The 22,735-nt window shown below is 47.2% G+C and overlaps 1 protein-coding gene across 1 annotated transcript in view; it reads left to right on the top strand.

Annotated features, from left to right (window-relative positions):
• The window catches only part of LOC135064304 (trichohyalin-like), a 242,588-nt gene extending 221,776 nt beyond the window's left edge, over positions 1–20,812 (top strand). Inside the window, exons 26-28 of the mRNA XM_063964273.1 lie at positions 9,230–9,308; positions 18,369–18,578; positions 20,257–20,812. Coding sequence (XP_063820343.1) covers positions 9,230–9,308; positions 18,369–18,578; positions 20,257–20,313 — 346 coding nt within the window. The 3' untranslated portion in view covers positions 20,314–20,812. The remainder of the gene's footprint in view (positions 1–9,229; positions 9,309–18,368; positions 18,579–20,256) is intronic.
• The last annotated feature ends 1,923 nt before the right edge of the window (positions 20,813–22,735 follow it).

Raw genomic sequence — 22,735 nt, 5'->3', positions numbered from 1 at the left:
ACGTGTGCAGAATATCCTACATGAACATTTGGGCATGACAAAGCTATCGGCAAGATGGGTGCCGCATTTGCTCACGGTGGACAGCAAGCGGGATCAAATGACCACTTTGAAGCAGTGTTTTCACCTGTTTAAGCGCAATCCGAAAGAGTTTCTGCACCGTTTCGTGACTGTTGATGAAACATGGATCCATCACTACACACCAGAAATGAAGGAACAGTCAAAACAGTGGACTTTACCCGGCAAACGTGCACCAAAGAAGGCGAAGACGGTTCTATCAGCCGGAATGTCATGGCCACCGTTTTCTGGGATTTGACAGGCATAATCTTCATCTACTATTTGGAAAAGGGAAGAACGACCACAGGGCAGTATTATGCTCAATTATTGGGAAGATTCGACAAAGCATTGAAGAGAAAACGGCCCCACTTAGCAAAGAAATAAGTGCTGTTCCACCACGGCAATGCGCTGGCACACTCGTCCCATGTCGCCACAGCGAAATTGGTGGAATTGGGCTACGAATTGCTGCCGCATCCGCCGTATTCTCCAGATTGGCCCCCTGCGACTTCTTCCTGTTTCCAAACATGAAGAAATGGCTCGGCAGAAAGAGATTTGCATCAAACGAGGAGGTCATCGCCGAAACTGAAGCTTCTTTCGCAGAGTTCGACAAATCCTATTTTTTGGAGGGCTTGAAAAACTTGGAATATCGTTGGGCCAAGTGTATCGAGCTAAAAGGGGACTATGTTGAACAATAGATAAACATTTTCCCAATACATTTTTTTTTCTTGCCTAACACGTGTACTAATCAATGACCCCTTAGGATATAATGTACATGAGAAGGGGCAAGGGCAGATCCAGAAAAAAATTACAGCGGGGCAACATGGCAGGAAAAGAGAGGGAAGAGTTCTTTTACACACACGCTCCACAGAAGTGGGTGTGGTTTTGCAACAAGGGGGAGGCCTCAAAGGAAATGTTGTTTTTATCACTCTTGTATACCCACTCCCCTTATGCCATTCTCCTCACCCTCTCCCAACTCATGCCAACCTTTTCCTCCTCAGTCCTCGCCCACTCCCTTCAGCAGCAACAGCCAGGCACCTCTTCCCAGTGTCTGGCCTCTGAGTGACAGTCCTCTCTTCCCCCTTCTGGCCCCTCTTCCCGCACACAGCACTGCTCAGCTCCTCACATCAATCTCAGACTGCTTTTATGAACACAGGGAGTGGCAGTGAGTGATGTCAGGGAGAGGCAGTGGGTGATGTCAAGGAGAGGCAGTGGGTGATGTCAGGGAGAGGCAGTGGGTGATGTCAGGGAGAGGCAGTGGGTGATGTCTGGGAGAGGCAGTGGGTGATCCTAGCAAATGGGTGACAGGGGAAGTCAGTGGGTAATGCCAGGGGGAGGCATTGGGTGACATAGAGTATGAAGGGGAGAGGCAGTGGATGACACTAGGGAATGGGTGACAAGGGAAGGCTGTGGGCGATACCAGGGGGAGGTAGTAGGTGACCTCAGCAAATGGGTGACAGGGGAAGCCAGTGGGCAATGCCAAGGGGAGGCATTGGGTGACGTAGAGTATGAAGGGGAGCGGCAGTGGATGACACTAGGGAATGGGTGACAAGGGAAGGCTGTGGGCGATGCCAGGGGGAGGTAGTGGGTGACCCCAGAGAATGGGTGACAGGGGAAGGCAGTGGGCAATGCCAGGGGGAGGGGAGGAAGTGGGTGACAGAGGATGACGTGAAGAGGCAGTGGGTGACAGGGAGAGGATAACAGGTGAGAGATGACATAAGGAGATAGTGGGAGATGAAGAAGCAGTGGGTGACAGGGAGAGACAGTGGGCGATATATTGGGGGGCACTGGGCTGGATGGGAATGGGGACAGTGACATGGTGGTGGGAGGGGGTACACTGGGCTAAGTAAGGGGGGCACTATGTCTGGACCGACTGGGGGGATCTTGCTGAGGGACAGTTAGATAGGAGCAGTGTGCTGGTTGGGGGAAAGATGAGGGGAGACACTGGGCTGGCAGGGTGGTACACACTGCGATGGGGGAGTCATTGAGATGATGGGGTACCTTGGGCTGGGTGGGGGAAACACTGTATGAATGGGGGCACTGGGCAGGATGAGAAGGGGCAGTGAGATAGTGGTGGAGGAGGGAACACTTGGCTGAATGAGGAGGGTCACTGTGACTGGACTGGCTGGGGGATTCTAGTTGGGAGGGCAGTGAGATGTGATCAGTGGGCTGGTTGGGAAGGGAAGACAGGGAGACACTGGGCTGGTAGGATGGGAGAGGCTGTGTATTGATGGTGACCTCTAAATTTTCTGCTACCGTATAGTGTTCAGGTTTTGTTCTAGATACCGTGTGGTGTGCTGGGGAAACCCCCCCCCCCCCCTGTTTGTTTCTTGTGTACAATAACCACTCCCTTTCACGGCCTGGAGGGTATGACTGGATTGATTGAGCAGCTACCATTCTATATTACATTAAAATGTGACACATGTAATAAAGACGTCTCTGTGAACCCCTCACTTTCATGATTAATTTAACACATAAATTCAGTTAAACCTAATAGTATTTTAGGAGAAAATTCAAAAGGTTTAAATGAAAGATAGAGGGTTACAAAGCGGAAGCACGTGTGATCTGTGATGTGATGTTTTACTGTTTCCATTATATTTATCCAAATCCCCACAAAGCTGAATGCAGACTGATTTACAGGGGTATTTCCAAAGCCCAGAAAGAAGCACTTCAGTAAACTCTTAACCCCAAACAGATCCATGTACGTCTTCCTCTTTCTCAGCTAAATGCAAGGAGAATGACAATCCTATATGAGCACCACGGGATCTGGTCTTTAGGTCGACAGTAAGTAGGTCGACCACTATTGGTCGACAGGGTCTTTAGGTCGTCATGTTCTAGGTCGACAGGTCAAAAGGTCGACATGAATTATAATTTTCTCTAACGTCCTAAGTGGATGCTGGGACTCCGTAAGGACCATGGGGAATAGCGGCTCCGCAGGAGACAGGGCACAAAATAAAAGCTTGAGATATCAGGTGGTGTGCACTGGCTCCTCCCCCTATGACCCTCCTCCAAGCCAGTTAGATTTTTGTGCCCGGCCGAGAAGGGTGCAAACTAGGTAGCTCTCCAGAGCTGCTTAGAATAAAAGTTTAGTTAGGTTTTTTCATTTTCAGTGAGTCCTGCTGGCAACAGGCTCACTGCATCGTGGGACTAAGGGGAGAAGAAGCGAACTCACCTGAGTGCAGAGTGGATTGGGCTTCTTAGGCTACTGGACGTTAGCTCCAGAGGGACGATCACAGATTCAGCCTGGATGGGTCACCGGAGCCGCGCCGCCGTCCCCCTTACAGAGCCAGAAGAGACGAAGGTCCGGTGAAAGCGGCGGCAGAAGACATCCTGTCTTCAAGACTAAGGTAGCGCACAGCACCGCAGCTGTGCGCCATTGCTCTCAGCACACTTCACACTCCGGTCACTGAGGGTGCAGGGCGCTGGGGGGGAGCGCCCTGAGACGCAATATAACACACATATACCTTAGCTGGCAAAAGGAATACATCACATATAGCTCCAGGGCTATATGGATGTATTTTTTCCCCTGCCATTTTACACAAAAAAGCGGGAGTTAAGGACGTTGTGAAGGGGCGGGGCCTATCTCCTCAGCACACTGGCGCCATTATTCCCTCACAGCTCCGCTGGAAGGACGGCTCCCTGATTCTCCCCTGCAGTACTGCATCTGATTCAGGGTAAAAAAGAGAAGGGGGGGCATTTTGGCAGCAAATAACTAGATTAACAGCAGCTATAAGGGATTAACACTTATATAAGGTTATCCCTGTATATATATAGCGCTGGGTGTGTGCTGGCAGACTCTCCCTCTGTCTCTCCAAAGGGCTAAGTGGGGTCCTGTCCTCTATCAGAGCATTCCCGGTGTGTGTGCTGTGTGTCGGTACGCGTGTGTCGACATGTATGAGGAGGAAAATGAGGTGGAGGCGGAGCAGTTGCCTGTGTTAGTGATGTCACCCCCTAGGGAGTCGACACCTGACTGGATGATTGTGTTTAAGCAATTAAGTGATAATGTCAGCAATTTACAAAAAACTGTTGACGACATGAGAAAGCCGGCAAATCAATTAGTGCCTGTTCAGGCGTCTCAGACACCCTCAGGGGCCCTAAAACGGCCGCTACCTCAGTGGGTCGACACGGATCCAGATACAGATACTGAATCTAGTGTCGACGGTGACGAGACAAACGTAATGTCCAGTAGGGCCACACGTTACATGATCACGGCAATGAAAGAGGCATTGAACCTTTCTGACACTACAAATACCTCAAAGGCGGGTATTATGTGGGGTGTGAAAAAACTGCCAATAGTTTTTCCTGAGTCTGAGGAAATAAATGAGGTGTGTGATAAAGCGTGGGTTTCCCCCGATAAAAAACAGCTAATTTCTAATAAGTTATTAGCACTATACCCTTTCCCGCCAGAGGTTAGGGCACGGTGGGAAACACCCCCTAGGGTAGATAAGGCGCTCACACGTTTATCTAAACAAGTAGCGTTACCGTCCCCTGATACGGCCACCCTCAAAGAACCAGCTGATAGGAGGCTGGAAAATATCCTGAAAAGTATATACACACATACTGGTGTTATACTGCGACCAGCAATCGCATCAGCCTGGATGTGCAGTGCTGGAGTCGCATGGGCGGATTCCCTGACTGAGAATATTGATACCCTGGATAGGGACAATATTCTGTTAACTATAGAACATTTAAAGGATGCATTGCTATATATGCGTGATGCGCAGAGGGATATTTGTACCCTGGCATCAAGAGTAAGCGCAATGTCCATCTCTGCCAGAAGAGCATTATGGACCAGACAGTGGTCAGGGGACGCAGATTCCAAACGGCACATGGAAGTATTGCCGTATAAGGGGGAGGAGTTATTTGGGGCTGGTCTAACAGACCTGGTGGCCACGGCAACGGCTGGAAAATCCACCTTTTTACCCCAGGTTACTTCACATCAACAGAAAAAGACACAGTCTTTTCAAACTCAGTCCTTTCGTTCCCATAAGTACAAGCGAGCAAAAGGTCACTCTTTTCTGCCCAAGGGCAGAGGAAGAGGAAAAAGGCAGCACCATGCAGCCGCTTCCCAGGAGCAGAAGCCCTCCCCTGCTTCTGCCAAGTCTTCAGCATGACGCTGGGGCTTTACAAGCAGACTCAGACACGGTGGGGGCCCGTCTCAAGTATTTCAACGCGCAGTGGGCTCACTCGCAAGTGGATCCCTGGATTCTACAGGTAGTATCACAGGGGTACAAACTGGAATTCGAGGCGTTTCCTCCTCATCGGTTCCTGAAGTCTGCTTTACCAAAGTCTCCCTCCGACAGGGAGGCAGTTCTGGAAGCCATTCACAAGCTGTACTCCCAGCAGGTGATGATCAAGGTACCCCTCTTACAACAGGGGAAGGGGTATTATTCCACACTATTTGTGGTACCGAAGCCGGACGGCTCGGTGAGACCAATATTAAATCTAAAATCTTTGAACACTTACATAAAAAGGTTCAAATTCAAGATGGAGTCACTCAGAGCAGTGATAGCGAACCTGGAAGAGGGGGACTATATGGTGTCGCTGGACATCAAGGATGCTTATCTCCACGTCCCAATATATCCTTCTCACCAAGGGTACCTCAGGTTTGTAGTACAAAACTGTCATTATCAGTTTCAGACGCTGCCGTTTGGATTGTCCACGGCGCCTCGGGTCTTTACCAAGGTAATGGCCGAAATGATGATTCTTCTACGAAGAAAAGGCATCTTAATTATCCCTTACTTGGACGATCTCCTGATAAGGGCAAGAACCAAGGAACAGTTAGAAGTCGGAGTGGCACTATCTCAGGTAGTGCTAAGTCAGCACGGATGGATTCTAAATATTCCAAAATCGCAGCTGATTCCAACGACACGTCTACTGTTCTTAGGAATGATTCTGGACACAGTCCAGAAGAAGGTGTTTCTCCCGGAGGAGAAGGCCAGGGAGTTATCCGAGCTAGTCAGGAACCTCCTAAAACCAGGACAGGTCTCAGTGCATCAGTGCACAAGGGTCCTGGGAAAAATGGTGGCTTCTTACGAAGCGATTCCATTCGGAAGATTCCATGCAAGAACTTTTCAGTGGGATCTACTGGGAAAATGGTCCGGATCGCATCTTCAGATGCATCAACGGATAACCCTGTCGCCAAGGACAAGGGTGTCTCTCCTGTGGTGGCTTCAGAGGGCTCATCTACTAGAGGGACGCAGATTTGGCATTCAGGATTGGATCCTGGTAACCACGGATGCCAGCCTGAGAGGCTGGGGAGCAGTCACACAGGGAAGGAATTTCCAGGGCTTGTGGTCAAGCATGGAAACATCTCTTCATATAAACATTCTAGAACTAAGGGCCATTTACAATGCCTTAATTCAAGCAAAACCTCTGCTTCAGGGTCAGGCGGTGTTGATCCAGTCGGACAACATCACGTCAGTCGCCCACATAAACAGACAGGGCGGCACGAGAAGCAGGAGGGCAATGGCAGAAACTGCAAGGATTCTTCGCTGGGCGGAAAATCATGTGATAGCACTGTCAGCAGTGTTCATTCCGGGAGTGGACAACTGGGAAGCAGACTTCCTCAGCAGACACGACCTTCACCCGGGAGAGTGGGGACTTCACCCAGAAGTCTTCCACCAAATTGTAAACCGTTGGGAAAGACCAAAGGTGGACATGATGGCGTCACGTCTAAACAAAAAACTGGACAGATATTGCGCCAGGTCAAGGGACCCTCAGGCAATAGCAGTGGACGCTCTGGTAACGCCGTGGGTGTACCAGTCAGTGTATGTATTCCCTCCTCTGCCCCTCATACCGAAAGTATTGAGAATCATAAGAAGGAGAGGAGTAAGAACTATACTCGTGGTTCCGGATTGGCCAAGAAGGTCTTGGTACCCGGAACTTCAAGAGATGCTCACGGACGAACCGTGGCCTCTACCTCTAAGACAGGACCTGCTACTGCAGGGGCCTTGTCTGTTCCAAGACTTACCGCGGCTGCGTTTGACGGCATGGCGGTTGAACGCCGGATCCTGAAGGACAAGGGCATTCCAGAAGAAGTCATCCCTACTCGGGTAAAAGCCAGAAAGGAAGTAACCGCAAAACATTATCACCGCATTTGGCGTAAATATGTTGCGTGGTGTGAGGCCAAGAAGGCCCCTACACAGGAATTTCAACTGGGTCGTTTCTTGCATTTCCTGCAAACAGGACTGTCTATGGGCCTAAAATTAGGGTCCATTAAGGTTCAAATTTCGGCCCTGTCGATATTCTTCCAGAAAGAACTGGCTTCAGTACCTGAAGTTCAGACATTTGTGAAAGGGGTGCTGCACATACAGCCTCCTTTTGTGCCTCCAGTGGCACCTTGGGATCTCAATGTTGTGTTGAGATTTCTAAAATCACACTGGTTTGAACCATTGTCTACGGTAGATTTAAAATATCTCACGTGGAAGGTGTCGATGCTGTTGGCCTTGGCTTCAGCTAGGCGTGTGTCAGAATTGGCGGCTTTATCATGTAAAAGCCCTTACCTAAATTTTCATTCTGACAGGGCGGAATTGAGGACTCGTCCTCAATTTCTACCTAAGGTGGTTTCTGCTTTTCACATGAACCAACCTATTGTGGTACCTGCGGCTACTAGGGACTTAGAGGACTCTAAGTTGCTGGACGTTGTCAGGGCCTTGAAAATATATGTTTCCAGGACGGCTGGAGTCAGGAAAACTGACTCGCTGTTTATCCTGTATGCACCCAACAAGCTGGGTGCTCCTGCTTCAAAGCAGACGATTGCTCGTTGGATTTGTAGTACAATTCAGCTTGCACATTCCGTGGCAGGATTGCCACAGCCAAAATCAGTAAAAGCCCATTCCACAAGGAAAGTGGGCTCATCTTGGGCGGCTGCCCGAGGGGTCTCGGCTTTACAACTTTGCCGAGCAGCTACTTGGTCAGGGGCAAACACGTTTGCTAAATTCTACAAATTTGATACCCTGGCTGAGGAGGACCTGGAGTTCTCTCATTCGGTGCTGCAGAGTCATCCGCACTCTCCCGCCCGTTTGGGAGCTTTGGTATAATCCCCATGGTCCTTACGGAGTCCCAGCATCCACTTAGGACGTTAGAGAAAATAAGATTTTACTTACCGATAAATCTATTTCTCGTAGTCCGTAGTGGATGCTGGGCGCCCATCCCTAGTGCGGATTGTCTGCAATACTTGTATATAGTTATTGTTACAAAAAATTTGGGTTATTATTGTTGAGCCATCCTTTCAGAGGCTCCTTTAAATTTATCATACTGTTAACTCGGTTCAGATCACGAGTTGTACGGTGTGATTGGTGTGGCTGGTATGAGTCTTACCCGGGATTCAATATCCTTCCTTATTATGTACGCTCGTCCGGGCACAGTATCCTAACTGGCTTGGAGGAGGGTCATAGGGGGAGGAGCCAGTGCACACCACCTGATATCTCAAGCTTTTATTTTGTGCCCTGTCTCCTGCGGAGCCGCTATTCCCCATGGTCCTTACGGAGTCCCAGCATCCACTACGGACTACGAGAAATAGATTTATCGGTAAGTAAAATCTTATTTTTTTCTAAAATCCTTTTTATTTAAACTATTTTCATACTTTACGATCCACGTGGACTACGATTGGGAACGGTAACCTGTGTCGAGCGCAGCGAGGCACCTTGCCCAAAGTATGGCAAGCGAAGTGAGCCATGTGAGGGGACACAGTGCACTAATTGGGGTTCCCGGTCACTGTACGGAGAAAACGACACCCAAAAAAATGCAAAAACTCATGTCGACCTTTTGACCTGTCGACCTAAAGGCCATGTCGACCTAGCATCCCTGTCGACCTACTTACTGTCGACCAATGGTGGTCGCACAAACACTGTCGACCTTACATACCACACCCGAGCACCACTGAGCTGCTCCAACATGAATAGCCGGTCAGGAGGCCTTTCCACAACTAACCAATGCAGAGGGACTGCGCCCTGATCTGTCACATTAGGGGGAAACTGATAGATTTGTTAGACCCGATGTTGTTAACTTGATTGTTATAATAAGGATCATTTATATATTTTAGCAATGGACCTCACTAATCCTGTAGTGAATAACACTTAATTTTATAGAAAACGAATGCTTGGAATAGTGTGATAAACGTTACTGGAGTTTTCCATAAATGATAAATGTGACAGATGTGTATTGTTTCCTGTAGGAGTTTATCCAGGAGCAAAGCCTCAGAGAGTTACAGGAACTCAGAGAGGGTTGGAGCAGCTGTTCGCAGACTGTCATTGGTAAGCATGGTACATTGTCCATACATCATTGCCCTGAGTCTTTTAATAGTAGTACTGGCCTTCCATATATAGGATATACAGATGTAGCCATGCTCATCTGACGAGGAGCGATTGCCGGCTGCGAATAGTCACAGCCCGGCACACCATGCAGAAAGATGAGCATGGCTATATCTGTAGTGCAAATATTATTCAAATATTTTTCAAAGGACACTATAGCCAGACAGGTAAAGTACCAACCAATCAGATTCTCAGTTATTTTACAGGCAAGTGTTGGAAAATGACAGAAGGTGAATAGTTGGTACTAAAGTAGCTTTCAGGTTGGTTTTGTCATTTAAATGAAAGCTACTTTAAGGCACGGAGCAGACTCACCGGGAACTGCAGTTTTCAGGCTATTACATTTACTCCCAGATAAGTGAAAGCTATCCAGGCACACAGACCATGCAAACAAACAGCAGCCCTCTCCCACACGTAATGGGGATTAGTCTGCCATATAGTGTAATTCTGTGCTACAGTACATAGAATAGTTATCAGTCATTCTATTTATATAGCGCTCTTTCAGTGCCGTTGCGTGTCCTTATGTCCCCCTCCTCCCTCTTCCCGAGCACTCCTGCTCGGGGGGCGGAGTTTCGTGAAATGACGCGATTGCGTCGTGACGTCACGACGCAAACGCGTCATTTCACGAAACTCCGCCCCCCGAGCAGGAGTGCTCGGGAAGAGGGAGGAGGGGGACATAAGGACACGCAACGGCACTGAAAGAGCCGTTGCACTGAAAGAGCTGCTCTGAAAGAACGGCACTGAAAGAGCTGCATTCCGCAAAACCCCGCCCCCTGAGCAGGAGTACTCAAGAGGGAGGAGGAGCAGACAAGCCTGGAAGGAGGAGGCGGCCGGCGCGAGGGAGGTGAGGCGGCCCGACCCGAAGAGCGGGAACATCTTCTATGGAAGTAGTCTCTCTCTCTCCCTTCCTTCCCCCCCACTTGACACCTGCCTGCCGCACTGTGTAAAATGCGGACACCTGCCTGCCGCACTGTGTAAAATGGGGACACTTGCCTGCCGCGCTGTGTAAAATGGGGACACCTGCCTGCCGCGCTGTTTAAAATGGGGACACCTGCCTGCCGCACTGTGTAAAATGGAGACACCTGCCTGCCGTACTGTATAAAATTTGGGGACACCTGCCTGCCGTACTGTGTAAAATGGGGACACTTGCCTGCTGCACTGTGTAAAATGGGGACACTTGCCTGCCATACTGTGTTAAATGGGGACACTTGCCTGCCGTACTGTGTAAAATGGGGACACCTGCCTGCCGCACTGTGTAAAATGGGGACACCTGCCTGCCGTACTGTGTAAAATGGGGGGGGGACCTGCCTGCCGTACTGTGTAAAATGGGGACACGTGCCTGCCGTACTGTGTAAAATGGGGACACGTGCCTGCCATACTGTGTAAAATGGGGACACTTGCCTGCCGTACTGTGTAAAATGGGGACACTTGCCTGCCGTACTGTGTAAAATGGGGACACGTGCCTCCCGTACTGTGTAAAATGGGGGGGGACCTGCCTGCCGTACTGTGTAAAATGGGGACACTTGCCTGCTGTAATGTGTAAAATGGGGACTTTTGATTTTTTTTTTTTTTATTCCCCTGTGGTGGCCGTGATGATATCAGATGAGGCCACGCCCACTTTAATGAGACCACACCCATTTTAATCAGGTCACGGCCCCTTGTCGGGTGCGCGCGCATGCTTTTTCTTTTCATAGCTATGGGGGGGGGGGGGGGGGGGCGCTTTTTTTTTTTATAGCAATGGGGGGGGGGGGGGGCGCATTTTGAAATCTCGCACTGGGAGCCAAATTGGCTAGAAACGGCCCTGCAATGAAAGGGAAGTAATCTTATTCTACATAGTTGTGATAGGATAGCAGTCTTGCAGTGAAGACTGGTGAGTAGGAAGCAATACGTCCGATCTAGCAGTGTAAGGGAAGTGGTCCTGGAGAGTATTAAAACAATATTACCAGGTGCGTAGCCAGAACTATGTAGCCTCCATAGCAACATTTTGAAGGGCCCCTGTCCCAATGCTTCTAGAGAGACTCTTCTCTGCAGCAGTTGTTAATTTTATGCTTATAATAGTGTCCAACAGTACTGTAGTTAATTTTCTGAACCATAGCAGAGCATTATTTAATGTTATGCCCCATAGTAGTGCCCTAGTTTATTTTATGAATCGTAGTAGTGAATAAGTTCACCCTACAGTACCCTCAATTCACATTATTATATATAGTGCTCCCTGTTCATATTGTGCCTCATTACAGAGCCCCGGTTCATATTATATAACATCATAATGCCCTTCAGGTCATTTTATACCACACTACAATGAGCATGTCCAGGGGCATACCTAGATATATTGCAGGCTCCAAGGGAAAAGTTTGAAAGGACCCCTACGTACCACCCAATGGCGAAAAATGTATATACAGTAACACATGTAACTTTGACAGGGAAGATGGGCCCCTCTCAGCTCTGGGCCCCATAGCAGCTGCACTGCCTGCACCTATGGTAGCTACAGTACACCCTTGTATATAACACATGTAACTGTAACAGGAAAGGTGGGCCACTCTCAGCTCTGGGCCCCATAGCAACAGCACTGCCTGCACCTATGGTAGCTACAGTACACCCTTGTATATAACACATGTAACTGTGACAGGAAAGGTGGGCCCCTCTCAGCTCTGGGCCCCATAGCAGCTGCATTTCCTGCACCTATGGTAGCTACAGTACACCCTTGTATATAACACATGTAACTGTGACAGGGAAGGTGGCCCCTCTCAGGTCTGGGCCCCATAGCAGCTGCACTGCCTGTACCTATGGTAGGTACGCCCTTGAATACAACATATATAGCAGTGTACTGGAAGCAGTCCTGCATTGAAGACTGGAGGGTAGGCAACAATACACCCTATATAGCATAGGAACACAAGGAAACATCACATTTTAACAAAAGTGGATATGAGTGCCCCCCCCCCCCCTTACTGATTGTATCAGCCTAGTAGCTTCCCCATCCTTTATAGTACCCATTATACACTGTATTGATTGTTTATCAGTGCCCCGCTAATGGTAGGAGGGATCTCCTATACACGGTAGTACTTAAAATAGAGAATAATAGAATAGTGATATATCACCAGTGGCCCCCTAGCCATGATTGTAGCAGACGGGTGTTGTACACTGTACTTAAAATAACACTTTCCTATATAGCAGTGTAAGAGAAGCAGTTCTGCAATTAGACTGGAGGGTAGGAAACAATACATCCAATATAGTAATCAGATTTCTCTATCGTCCTAGTGGATGCTGGGGTTCCTGAAAGGACCATGGGGAATAGCGGCTCCGCAGGAGACAGGGCACAAAAGTAAAGCTTTCCGATCAGGTGGTGTGCACTGGCTCCTCCTCCTATGACCCTCCTCCAAGCCAGTTAGATTTTTGTGCCCGGCCGAGAAGGGTGCAATCTAGGTGGCTCTCCTAAAGAGCTGCTTAGAAAAGTTTAGCTTAGGTTTTTTATTTTACAGTGAGTCCTGCTGGCAACAGGATCACTGCAACGAGGGACTTAGGGGAGAAGAAGTGAACTCACCTGCGTGCAGGATGGATTGGCTTCTTGGCTACTGGACATCAGCTCCAGAGGGACGATCACAGGTACAGCCTGGATGGTCACCGGAGCCTTGCCGCCGGCCCCCTTGCAGATGCTGAAGTAAGAAGAGGTCCAGAATCGGCGGCAGAAGACTCCTCAGTCTTCTAAAGGTAGCGCACAGCACTGCAGCTGTGCGCCATTTTCCTCTCAGCACACTTCACACGGCAGTCACTGAGGGTGCAGGGCGCTGGGAGGGGGGCGCCCTGGGAGGCAAATGAATACCTATTTTGGCTAAAAATACCTCACATATAGCCTCCGGAGGCTATATGGAGATATTTAACCCCTGCCAGAATCCGTTAAGAGCGGGAGACGAGGCCGCCGAAAAAGGGGCGGGGCCTATCTCCTCAGCACACAGCGCCATTTTCCCTCACAGAAAGGCTGGAGGGAAGGCTCCCAGGCTCTCCCCTGCACTGCACTACAGAAACAGGGTTAAAACAGAGAGGGGGGGCACTAATTTGGCGTTAGAAATATATAAAAAAGATGCTATAAGGGAAAACACTTATATAAGGTTGTCCCTATATAATTATAGCGTTTTTGGTGTGTGCTGGTAAACTCTCCCTCTGTCTCTCCAAAGGGCTAGTGGGTCCTGTCCTCTATCAGAGCATTCCCTGTGTGTGTGCTGTGTGTCGGTACGTGTGTGTCGACATGTATGAGGACGATGTTGGTGAGGAGGCGGAGCAATTGCCTGTAATGGTGATGTCACTCTCTAGGGAGTCGACACCGGAATGGATGGCTTATTTAGGGAATTACGTGATAATGTCAACACGCTGCAAGGTCGGTTGACGACATGAGACGGCCGACAAACAATTAGTACCGGTCCAGACGTCTCAAAAACACCGTCAGGGGTTTTAAAACGCCCGTTTACTTTAGTCGGTCGACACAGACACAGACAGGGACACTGAATCCAGTGTCGACGGTGAATAAACAAACGTATTCCTTATTAGGGCCACACGTTAAAGGCAATGAAGGAGGTGTTACATATTTCTGATACTACAAGTACCACAAAAGAGGGTATTATGTGGGATGTGAAAAAACTACCGTAGTTTTTCCTGAATCAGATAAATTAAATAAAGTGTGTGATGATGCGTGGGTTCCCCCCGATAGAAAATTATGGGCGGTATACCCTTTCCCGCCAGAAGTTAGGGCGCGTTGGGAAACACCCCTTAGGGTGGATAAGGCGCTCACACGCTTATCAAAACAAGTGGCGGTACCGTCTATAGATAGGGCCGTCCTCAAGGACCAGCTGACAGGAGGCTGGAAAATATCATAAAAAGTATATACACACATACTGGTGTTATACTGCGACCAGCGATCGCCTCAGCCTGGATGTGCAGAGCTGGGGTGGCTTGGTCGGATTCCCTGACTAAAAATATTGATACCCTTGACAGGGACAGTATTTTATTGACTATAGAGCATTTAAAGGATGCATTTCTATATATGCGAGATGCACAGAGGGATATTTGCACTCTGGCATCAAGAGTAAATGCGATGTCCATATCTGCCAGAAGATGTTATGGACACGACAGTGGTCAGGTGATGCAGATTCCAAACGGCACAAAGGTGTATTGCCGTATAAAGGAAGAGGAGTTATTTGGGGTCGGTCCATCGGACCTGGTGGCCACGGCAACTGCTGGAAAATCCGCCGTTTTTACCCTAAGTCACATCTCTGCAGAAAAAGACACCGTCTTTTCAGCCTCAGTCCTTTCGTCCCTATAAGATCATATCTGCCCAGGGATAGAGGAAAGGGAAGAAGACTGCAGCAGGCAGCCCATTCCCAGGAACAGAAGCGTTCCACCGCTTCTGACAAGTTCTCAGCATGGCGCTGAGACCGTACAGGACCCCTGGATCCTACAAGTAGTATCCCAGGGGTACAGATTGGAATGTCGAGACGTTTCCCCTTCGCAGGCTCCTGAAGTCTGCTTTACCAAGGTCTCCCTCCGACAAGGAGGCAGTATGGGAAAAAATTCACAAGCTGTATTCCCAGCAGGTGATAATTAAATTACCCCTCCTACTACAAGAAAAGGGGTATTATTCCACACTATATTGTGGTACTGAAGCCAGAAGGCTAGGTGAGACTTATTCTAAAAAAAATTTTGAACACTTACAAAGGTTCAAATCAAGATGGAGTCACTCAGAGCAGTGATAACGAACCAGGAAGAAGGGGACTATATAGTGTCCCGGGACATCAGGGATGCTTACCTCTATGTCCCAAATTTGCCCTTCTCACTAAGGGTACCTCAGGTTCGTGGTGCAGAACTGTCACTATCAGTTTCAGACGCTGCCGTTTGGATTGTCCACGGCACCCCGGGTCTTTACCAAGGTAATGGCCGAAATGATGATTCTTCTTCGAAGAAAAGGCGTCTTAATTATCCCTTACTTGGACGATCTCCTGATAAGGGCATAGTCCAGGGAACAGTTGGAGGTCGGAGTAGCACTATCTCGGATACTGCTACAACAGCACGGGTGGATTCTAAATATTCCAAAATCGCAGCTGATCCCGACGACACGTCTGCTGTGCCTAGGGATGATTCTGGACACAGTCCAGAAAAAGGTGTTTCTCCCGGAAGAGAAAGCCAGGGAGTTATCCGAGCTAGTCAGGAACCTCCTAAAAACAGTGCATCATTGCACAAGGGTCCTGGTAAAAATGGTGGCTTCCTACGAAGCAATTCCATTCGGCAGATTTCACGCAAGAACTTTTCAGTGGGATCTGCTGGACAAATGGTCCGGATCGCATCTTCAGATGCATCAGCGGATAACCCTATATCCAAGGACAAGGGTGTCTCTCCTGTGGTGGTTATAGAGTGCTCATCTTCTAGAGGGCCGCAGATTCGGCATTCAGGATTGGATGCTGGTGACCACGGAGCCCAGCCCGAGAGGCTGGGGAGCAGTCACACAAGGAAAAAATTTCCAGGGAGTGTGATCAAGTCTGGAGACTTTTCTCCACATAAATATACTGGAGCTAAGGGTAAATTTATAATGCTCTAAGCTTAGCAAGACCTCTGCTTCAAGGTCAGCCGGTATTGATCCAGTGGGAAAAACATCACGGCAGTCGCCCACGTAAACAGACAGGGCGACACAAGAAGCAGGAGGGCAATGGCAAAAACTGCAAGGACTTTTCGCTGGGCGGAAAATCATGTGATAGCACTGTCAGCAGTGTTTCATCCCGGGAATGGAAACTGGGAAGCAGACTTCCTCAGCAGGCACGACCTGCACCCGGGAGAGTGGAAACTTCATCGGGAAGTTTTTTCCACATGATTGTAAACCGTTGGGAAATACCAAAGGTGGACATGATGGCGTCCCGTCTGAACAAAAAAAAAAAAAAAAAAAACGGGACAGGTATTGCGCCAGGTCAAGAGACCCTCAGGCAATAGCTGTGGACGTTCTGGTAACACCGTGGGTGTACCAGTCGGTGTATGTGTTCCCTCCTCTGCTTCTCATACCTAAGGTGCTGAGAATTATAAGACGTAGAGGAGTAAGAACTATACTCATGGCTCCGGATTGGCCAAGAAGGACTTGGTACCCGGAACTTCAAGAGATGCTTACAGAGGTCTTATGGCCTCTGCCGCTAAGAAGGGACTTGCTTCAGCAAGTACCATGTCTGTTCCAAGACTTACCGCAGCTGCGTTTGTCGGCATGGCGGTGGAAAGCCGGATCCTAAGGGAAAAAGGCATTCCGGAAGAGGTCATTCCTACCCTGGTCAAAGCCAGAAAGGAGGTGACCGCACAACATTATCACCACATGTGGCGAAAATATGTTGCGTGGTGTGAGGCCAGGAAGGCCCCACAAAGAAATTTCAACTCGGTCGTTTCCTGCATTTCCTGCAAACAGGAGTGTCTATGGGCCTCAAATTGGGGTCCATTAAGGTTCAAATTTCGGCCCTGTCGATTTTCTTCCAGAAAGAATTGGCTTCAGTTCCTGAAGTCCAGAAGTTTGTCAAGGGAGTATTGCATATACAACCCCCTTTTGTGCCTCCAGTGGCACTGTGGGATCTCAACGTAGTTCTGGGATTCCTCAAATCACATTGGTTTAAAACCAGTCAAATCTGTGGATTTGAAGCATCTCACATGAAAAGTGACCATGCTCTTGGCCCTGGCCTGGACCAGGCGAGTGTCAAATTGGTGGTTTTTTCTCAAAAAAGCCCATATCTGTTTGTCCATTCGGACAGGGCAGAGCTGCGGACTCGTCCCCAGTTCTCTCCCTAAGGTGGTGTCAGTGTTTCACCTGAACCAGCTTATTGTGGTGCCTTGCACCTACTAGGGACTTGGAGGACTCCAAGTTGCTAGATGTTGTCAGGGCCCTGAAAATATGTTCCAGGACGGCTGGAGTCAGGAAAACTGACTTGCTGTTATCCTGTATGCACCCAACAAACTGGGTGCTCTTGCTTCTAAGCAGACTATTGCTAGTTGGATGTGTAATACAATTCAGCTTGCACATTCTGTGGCAGGCCTGCCACAGCCAAAATATGTAAATGCCCATTCCACAAGGAAGGTGGGCTCATCTTGGGCGGCTGCCCGAGGGGTCTCGGCTTTACAACTTTGCCGAGCAGCTACTTGGTCAGGGGCAAACACGTTTGCTAAATTCTACAAATTTGATACCCTGGCTAAGGAGGACCTGGAGTTCTCTCATTCGGTGCTGCAGAGTCATCCGCACTCTCCCGCCCGTTTGGGAGCTTTGGTATAATCCCCATGGTCCTTTCAGGAACCCCAGCATCCACTAGGACGATAGAGAAAATAAGAATTTACTTACCGATAATTCTATTTCTCGGAGTCCGTAGTGGATGCTGGGCGCCCATCCCAAGTGCGGATTATCTGCAATACTTGTACATAGTTACAAAAATCGGGTTATTATTGTTGTGAGCCATCTTTTCAGAGGCTCCGCTGTTATCATACTGTTAACTGGGTTTAGATCACAAGTTGTACGGTGTGATTGGTGTGGCTGGTATGAGTCTTACCCGGGATTCAAAATTCCTCCCTTATTGTGTACGCTCGTCCGGGCACAGTACCTAACTGGCTTGGAGGAGGGTCATAGGGGGAGGAGCCAGTGCACACCACCTGATCGGAAAGCTTTACTTTTGTGCCCTGTCTCCTGCGGAGCCGCTATTCCCCATGGTCCTTTCAGGAACCCCAGCATCCACTACGGACTCCGAGAAATAGAATTATCGGTAAGTAAATTCTTATTATTTCATAACAGTTACATATTATAATTCCTCTTGCATCCAATCTGGGGGACTCTGACGATCGGAGGTACGGTGGAGGTGGGAGGACTTAGCGAGGGCAGAGCTTTGTTCTAGATATAGTTAATTATTTAGAGCCTGCTTCCATCCCTCTCGGTCTAGCAGTGTCCCCGGATGCATTACGAGGAATGGATTATTCAGTGTGATAAACAAAATCCTCTTGTTTTCATTATGACAGGAAAGGAGAGAAAACTCCCATCTACGCTCAGCCTCTACGCCATCACTCAATGGGCCCGTGTCACAGCATGACTCCAGTGCCTTAAAGATTCTGCACAATTTGCAAGGGAGAGTAAGGGAACTGCGGACAGATAATAGATTGTACCATGGTGGCAGCATGGATGACCTGAGTAGACTAAGGACTGACCTGGGAAACTCCTACAGAGAGAAAGTGAGCAAATAGCTTGATTATATACTGTATGCCTGTATAGCTTGATTATGTTTTATGAATAATCTAAGCATTTCCATAAGAGGTGATGTCTGAATTTAGCAGAAAACAAAACAACTCGTACAGCGCTGTGTACAATAAATGTCTCTTGGTTCATCCACCAACGCTTAAACTACATTATATCTTTTCCTCCACTTCTTAGAAACAGCATCAAATATTCCAGTGGGTATCATAACAAAGCATAGAGAACCTAGTGCAACACTGTATTAAATAGCTGTAATATTTAATGCAAATGTTGCACTTACAAATAGTCAGTAATAATAGAGCATATCACAAATGATGACAATGTGTTTATATAACGCTTACCAGGAACCCAAATATACAGGACATGTCACTCCACCACAAGGCGCAGTCCTGGGGTTTACCAAGTGCGGAAGGTGATTTCCTGCTGTAATCGTCCTCTGCAGTTACTGATGGCGACCTCACTAGTCTCACACCACTTAACGCATTTTCAGTATATTATACCTTTATCATATTTGAGTATTCAATGTGGCCAGATACGGTATGTATGAGGTGTGTCACTCTTTATACAATATATACAGAAGAATCTAGCAGTGAGGGATTTCTCCAAGTGCTTGCAGGACACACATTGGTTTTACTGTCAGCGGAGGAACCGAGAGATGTTTATTGCGCACATCGCTGTAAGAGTTGTTTTTGTTCTTTGTCATTTGGGTGATATTGGAAGTGTCACCTGCCACTACTCCTGTAGCTGCACTGTTCTCAGGTGCGCTGATATGGTCTACACTTTATGTGATTACTGAATTTAGCAGAGTTTAGGAATACTCTTGGTGACCAGAAAGCACAAGTAGACATAGTAATGCTCATTGCTGAACCTCTGTCAATCTTGCTTGTAAACTACAGTACTATGCATTAATCACTTGACATGTCCTGCTCACTAATGCCCACTGCAAATCCCCTGGTGGCCACTGTTGGCACTGCAGCCCATGTGGCTTCTATAGGTACCAGCAGTTGGGGGGGGGGGGGGGGGGGGTAGGGATGCCCATCCATGTTGCACTGAGCCTGTGTAGGGGTTGACACATGAGTGTTGGGGCCCTGCTGGGTCTTTCTGTTCTGTTGTGATGAGCCTTAAAAATACTAAAACAGGCATCACAGTGGAACTGAAACCATAAATGGATCACTATTGCCCAGTACAGGAGATATCCCTGGGCCCTGCTAGTTAAGCCCCTGGGCTTTGGAGTAGTAATTGCAGAAACTGTTTGAGCTTTGGGCCCCAGAAAAGACATTACCTATATAACATCTGTGCTGCTGGACACATATATGTTCTCCTCTTTGTATTTGCAGTCAACACATTGTTATTAACAAGGGTTTCTCCTGTTATTACTGCTGCGGGGAAATGGTGACCAGTACAGACCATCTGTCAGTAATATGTTTCTACGTAAAATACTGCAGTAGACATTTCTTGCATCAATTAGCAACTATTAATCATAGAGAATTATAATGACTGTAGCTGCCATAAACATGATTTGAAAACTCTTTCAATTAGGGTACTGACACATTAACACCTGATTGCTATTCATATTCATTCATACTACACTTATTTGGCTTCTTCTACTGTCTTCTTTTGAACTAATAAATAAAACTTTCACTTTTTACTTTACAGAGACCTATAATTATGGAGCGATCCATGTCACAGATACAAGGTAGTATGAGGAAGTAATTAGACATGTAAATTAGACATGTTTCCAAGGCTCATCCTTCATGCGTGACTGGAGAGAGGAACTTGTATAAAACATCTGAGCTTTCATCTTCAAAAGGGAAAATAAGACATATATCAGGTCATGTGATCTGATGATTACATCCTTGGCGGAACATTGGGCAGAAAATACCTGTTCTGTTTACAAAGTGATACAAATATAGGAGATTGCACTAATCTTCCAATATGCATTATGTGCTTTTGTCAACTTAACATCCTAGAAATTTAGTATGATGAGGTGTGAGAGACAACGTGAAACACTGTGAATTTTTATTCCTCTATATTCTGAGAAACAGAACATAGAAATAACATAAAGGTGTACAGTAATTACTACATACTGAGATTGCATAATAACAGTAGAAATTGTATCTTAATGTATGTATTATTTATGCTGTAGGTTAGGGAAAAGAAGCTATAATGTAATTTGCCTATGTTTCTTTTTTATATATATATGTTTTGTACTTTTGCATTTTTTTACTTTGATTAAAATCCTTTTTATATAATGGTACATTAGTCTGTAGTACTGTGTGTAATGTGATCTATGCATTTTGCAGACGTCAGAGGCTTCAAACTAACACATCTTAGCCAGAACTCCTACATCAGCACTGGAAATGAGACCACGACTCTCATAGTTGACATTTACACAGCTACACTGTAAATAATACACACAAAGCTGCATGGAGATTTGATTAGGTGTATGCCAATCAAGCAAAAATGCAACCTGATTTTTTTTTTTCACAAGAAAACTGATTATTGACTCTAGTGCAGTTTTAAATTCTGAATTCAAATATGTGAAAGAACAATTTTTATCAGACATAGGGGTGTATTCAATAAGATTTGGATCCAGAGTCGCCGCATACAGGGAGAGTGGGAATTTGCTGTGCAGGTGTGTGATCGCATGTGCAGTCTCTGCACAGCCCAGGACTTGCACTGCGATGATCGGGGCCGGTGCTGACGTCACGAATCCTGCCACAAAATGCTGGGTTCCTCCTGCGTTTTTTCGGACACTCCCTAGAAACGGTCAGTTGCCACCCATAAACGCCCTCTTCGTGTCAATCTTCTTGCGATCGCCGAAGCGATCGGATTTTTCGCACCATCCCGTCGCTGCCCGGTGCCCCCTGTCGCTGTGGACCATCGCGCCTGTGCATTGCAGTGCATACGCATGTGCAGTTCAGACCTGATCACCCGCTGTGCGAAAACGCTCAGCCGCGATCAGGTCTGAATTAGCCTCTTAGGCCCAAGGATAGGTGCTATCTATTGCATAATTGTCCCCCAGATTGCAAAGGTTCTTGGTGTGCTGTATGATTAGGTCACACAGGGATGTTAGCCTGGGGTCAGGAGGATGGGAAAGTGAGGAAAGAGAAATATGTGAGGATATGTGTGGACTGTACAGTGGGGATGCAACTGGATAGGAAAGCTTATGAAGGTTGAGTGAGCGCTTCTGGAATGTGATAAGCTAGCCTGAAGAGGTGAGTTTTGAAGGTTTGGAGTTTAGGGGATAGTCTGATTGTGTGTGGTAGGGCATAATGTGTTTTAGAAGTGAAAAAAGCATATCATTTATTAGTGTATTGTTTTGGTCGATTTTTAGACGATTTTACAAACCAGTTGTTAGTAAATCTCTTATTTGCATTAAAATCCACCTCTAAAACATTGATGTATTCGAAACATGGTGTTGGCTAATTTTTGGTCGAATCTGGACAATTTTTACCCCTAGTAATACTCGGATTTGCAAAATCGATCAAAAATCTGTGGGAAACACAAAATCGGTCAGAAACAACCTATATTAAATATACCCCATTATATCCAACTATGATCAAAAAAAGTACTTCCATCTTCCAAGATGCTGCAATTTGGAAACTGAAAGGTTTAGAAGTGTTTCTATGTTTAGAGAATATTTTGTCGCTGATGTACTGTATGTAATTTTCCATATATCCACTAGGTGGCGCAGTATACTAATATTCTATACACCAAATTTGGGCCATTTTTGTAAGATTGCATTTGATTATTTTTATAATTTGTTTATACAGCACCAGTTGGCGCTGTATGGAGAATATGAAATCAATCAAATCTGTCCCTGCCCCACTGGAGCTTACACTCTAAATTCCCTACCAGAGGCACACACACACACTAGGATCCAGCATTAGAAAGTCTATGCAGATAAGAGGGAAGATCGTACTAAACTGAATCTGAGTCAGGTTGTCAATCTACTATCTTTGGCTGATGGCAACTAGAATAAGACTTGCCCCTTCATTCATTGGACCTTTTGAGATCTCCTTAGTGGTTAACTCTGTAGGTTTCCGATTGGCAGTGCCAAGATCGTTACAAAATCTCAATGTACATATTTAATTATTAATGCCTTTAGTTAATCAGTTCTTTTCTCTCCATC

The sequence above is a fragment of the Pseudophryne corroboree genome, chromosome 1 (genome assembly GCF_028390025.1).
Source record: "Pseudophryne corroboree isolate aPseCor3 chromosome 1, aPseCor3.hap2, whole genome shotgun sequence".
Lineage (NCBI taxonomy): Eukaryota > Metazoa > Chordata > Amphibia > Anura > Myobatrachidae > Pseudophryne > Pseudophryne corroboree.
This window is presented reverse-complemented; position numbering and strand designations above follow the sequence as displayed.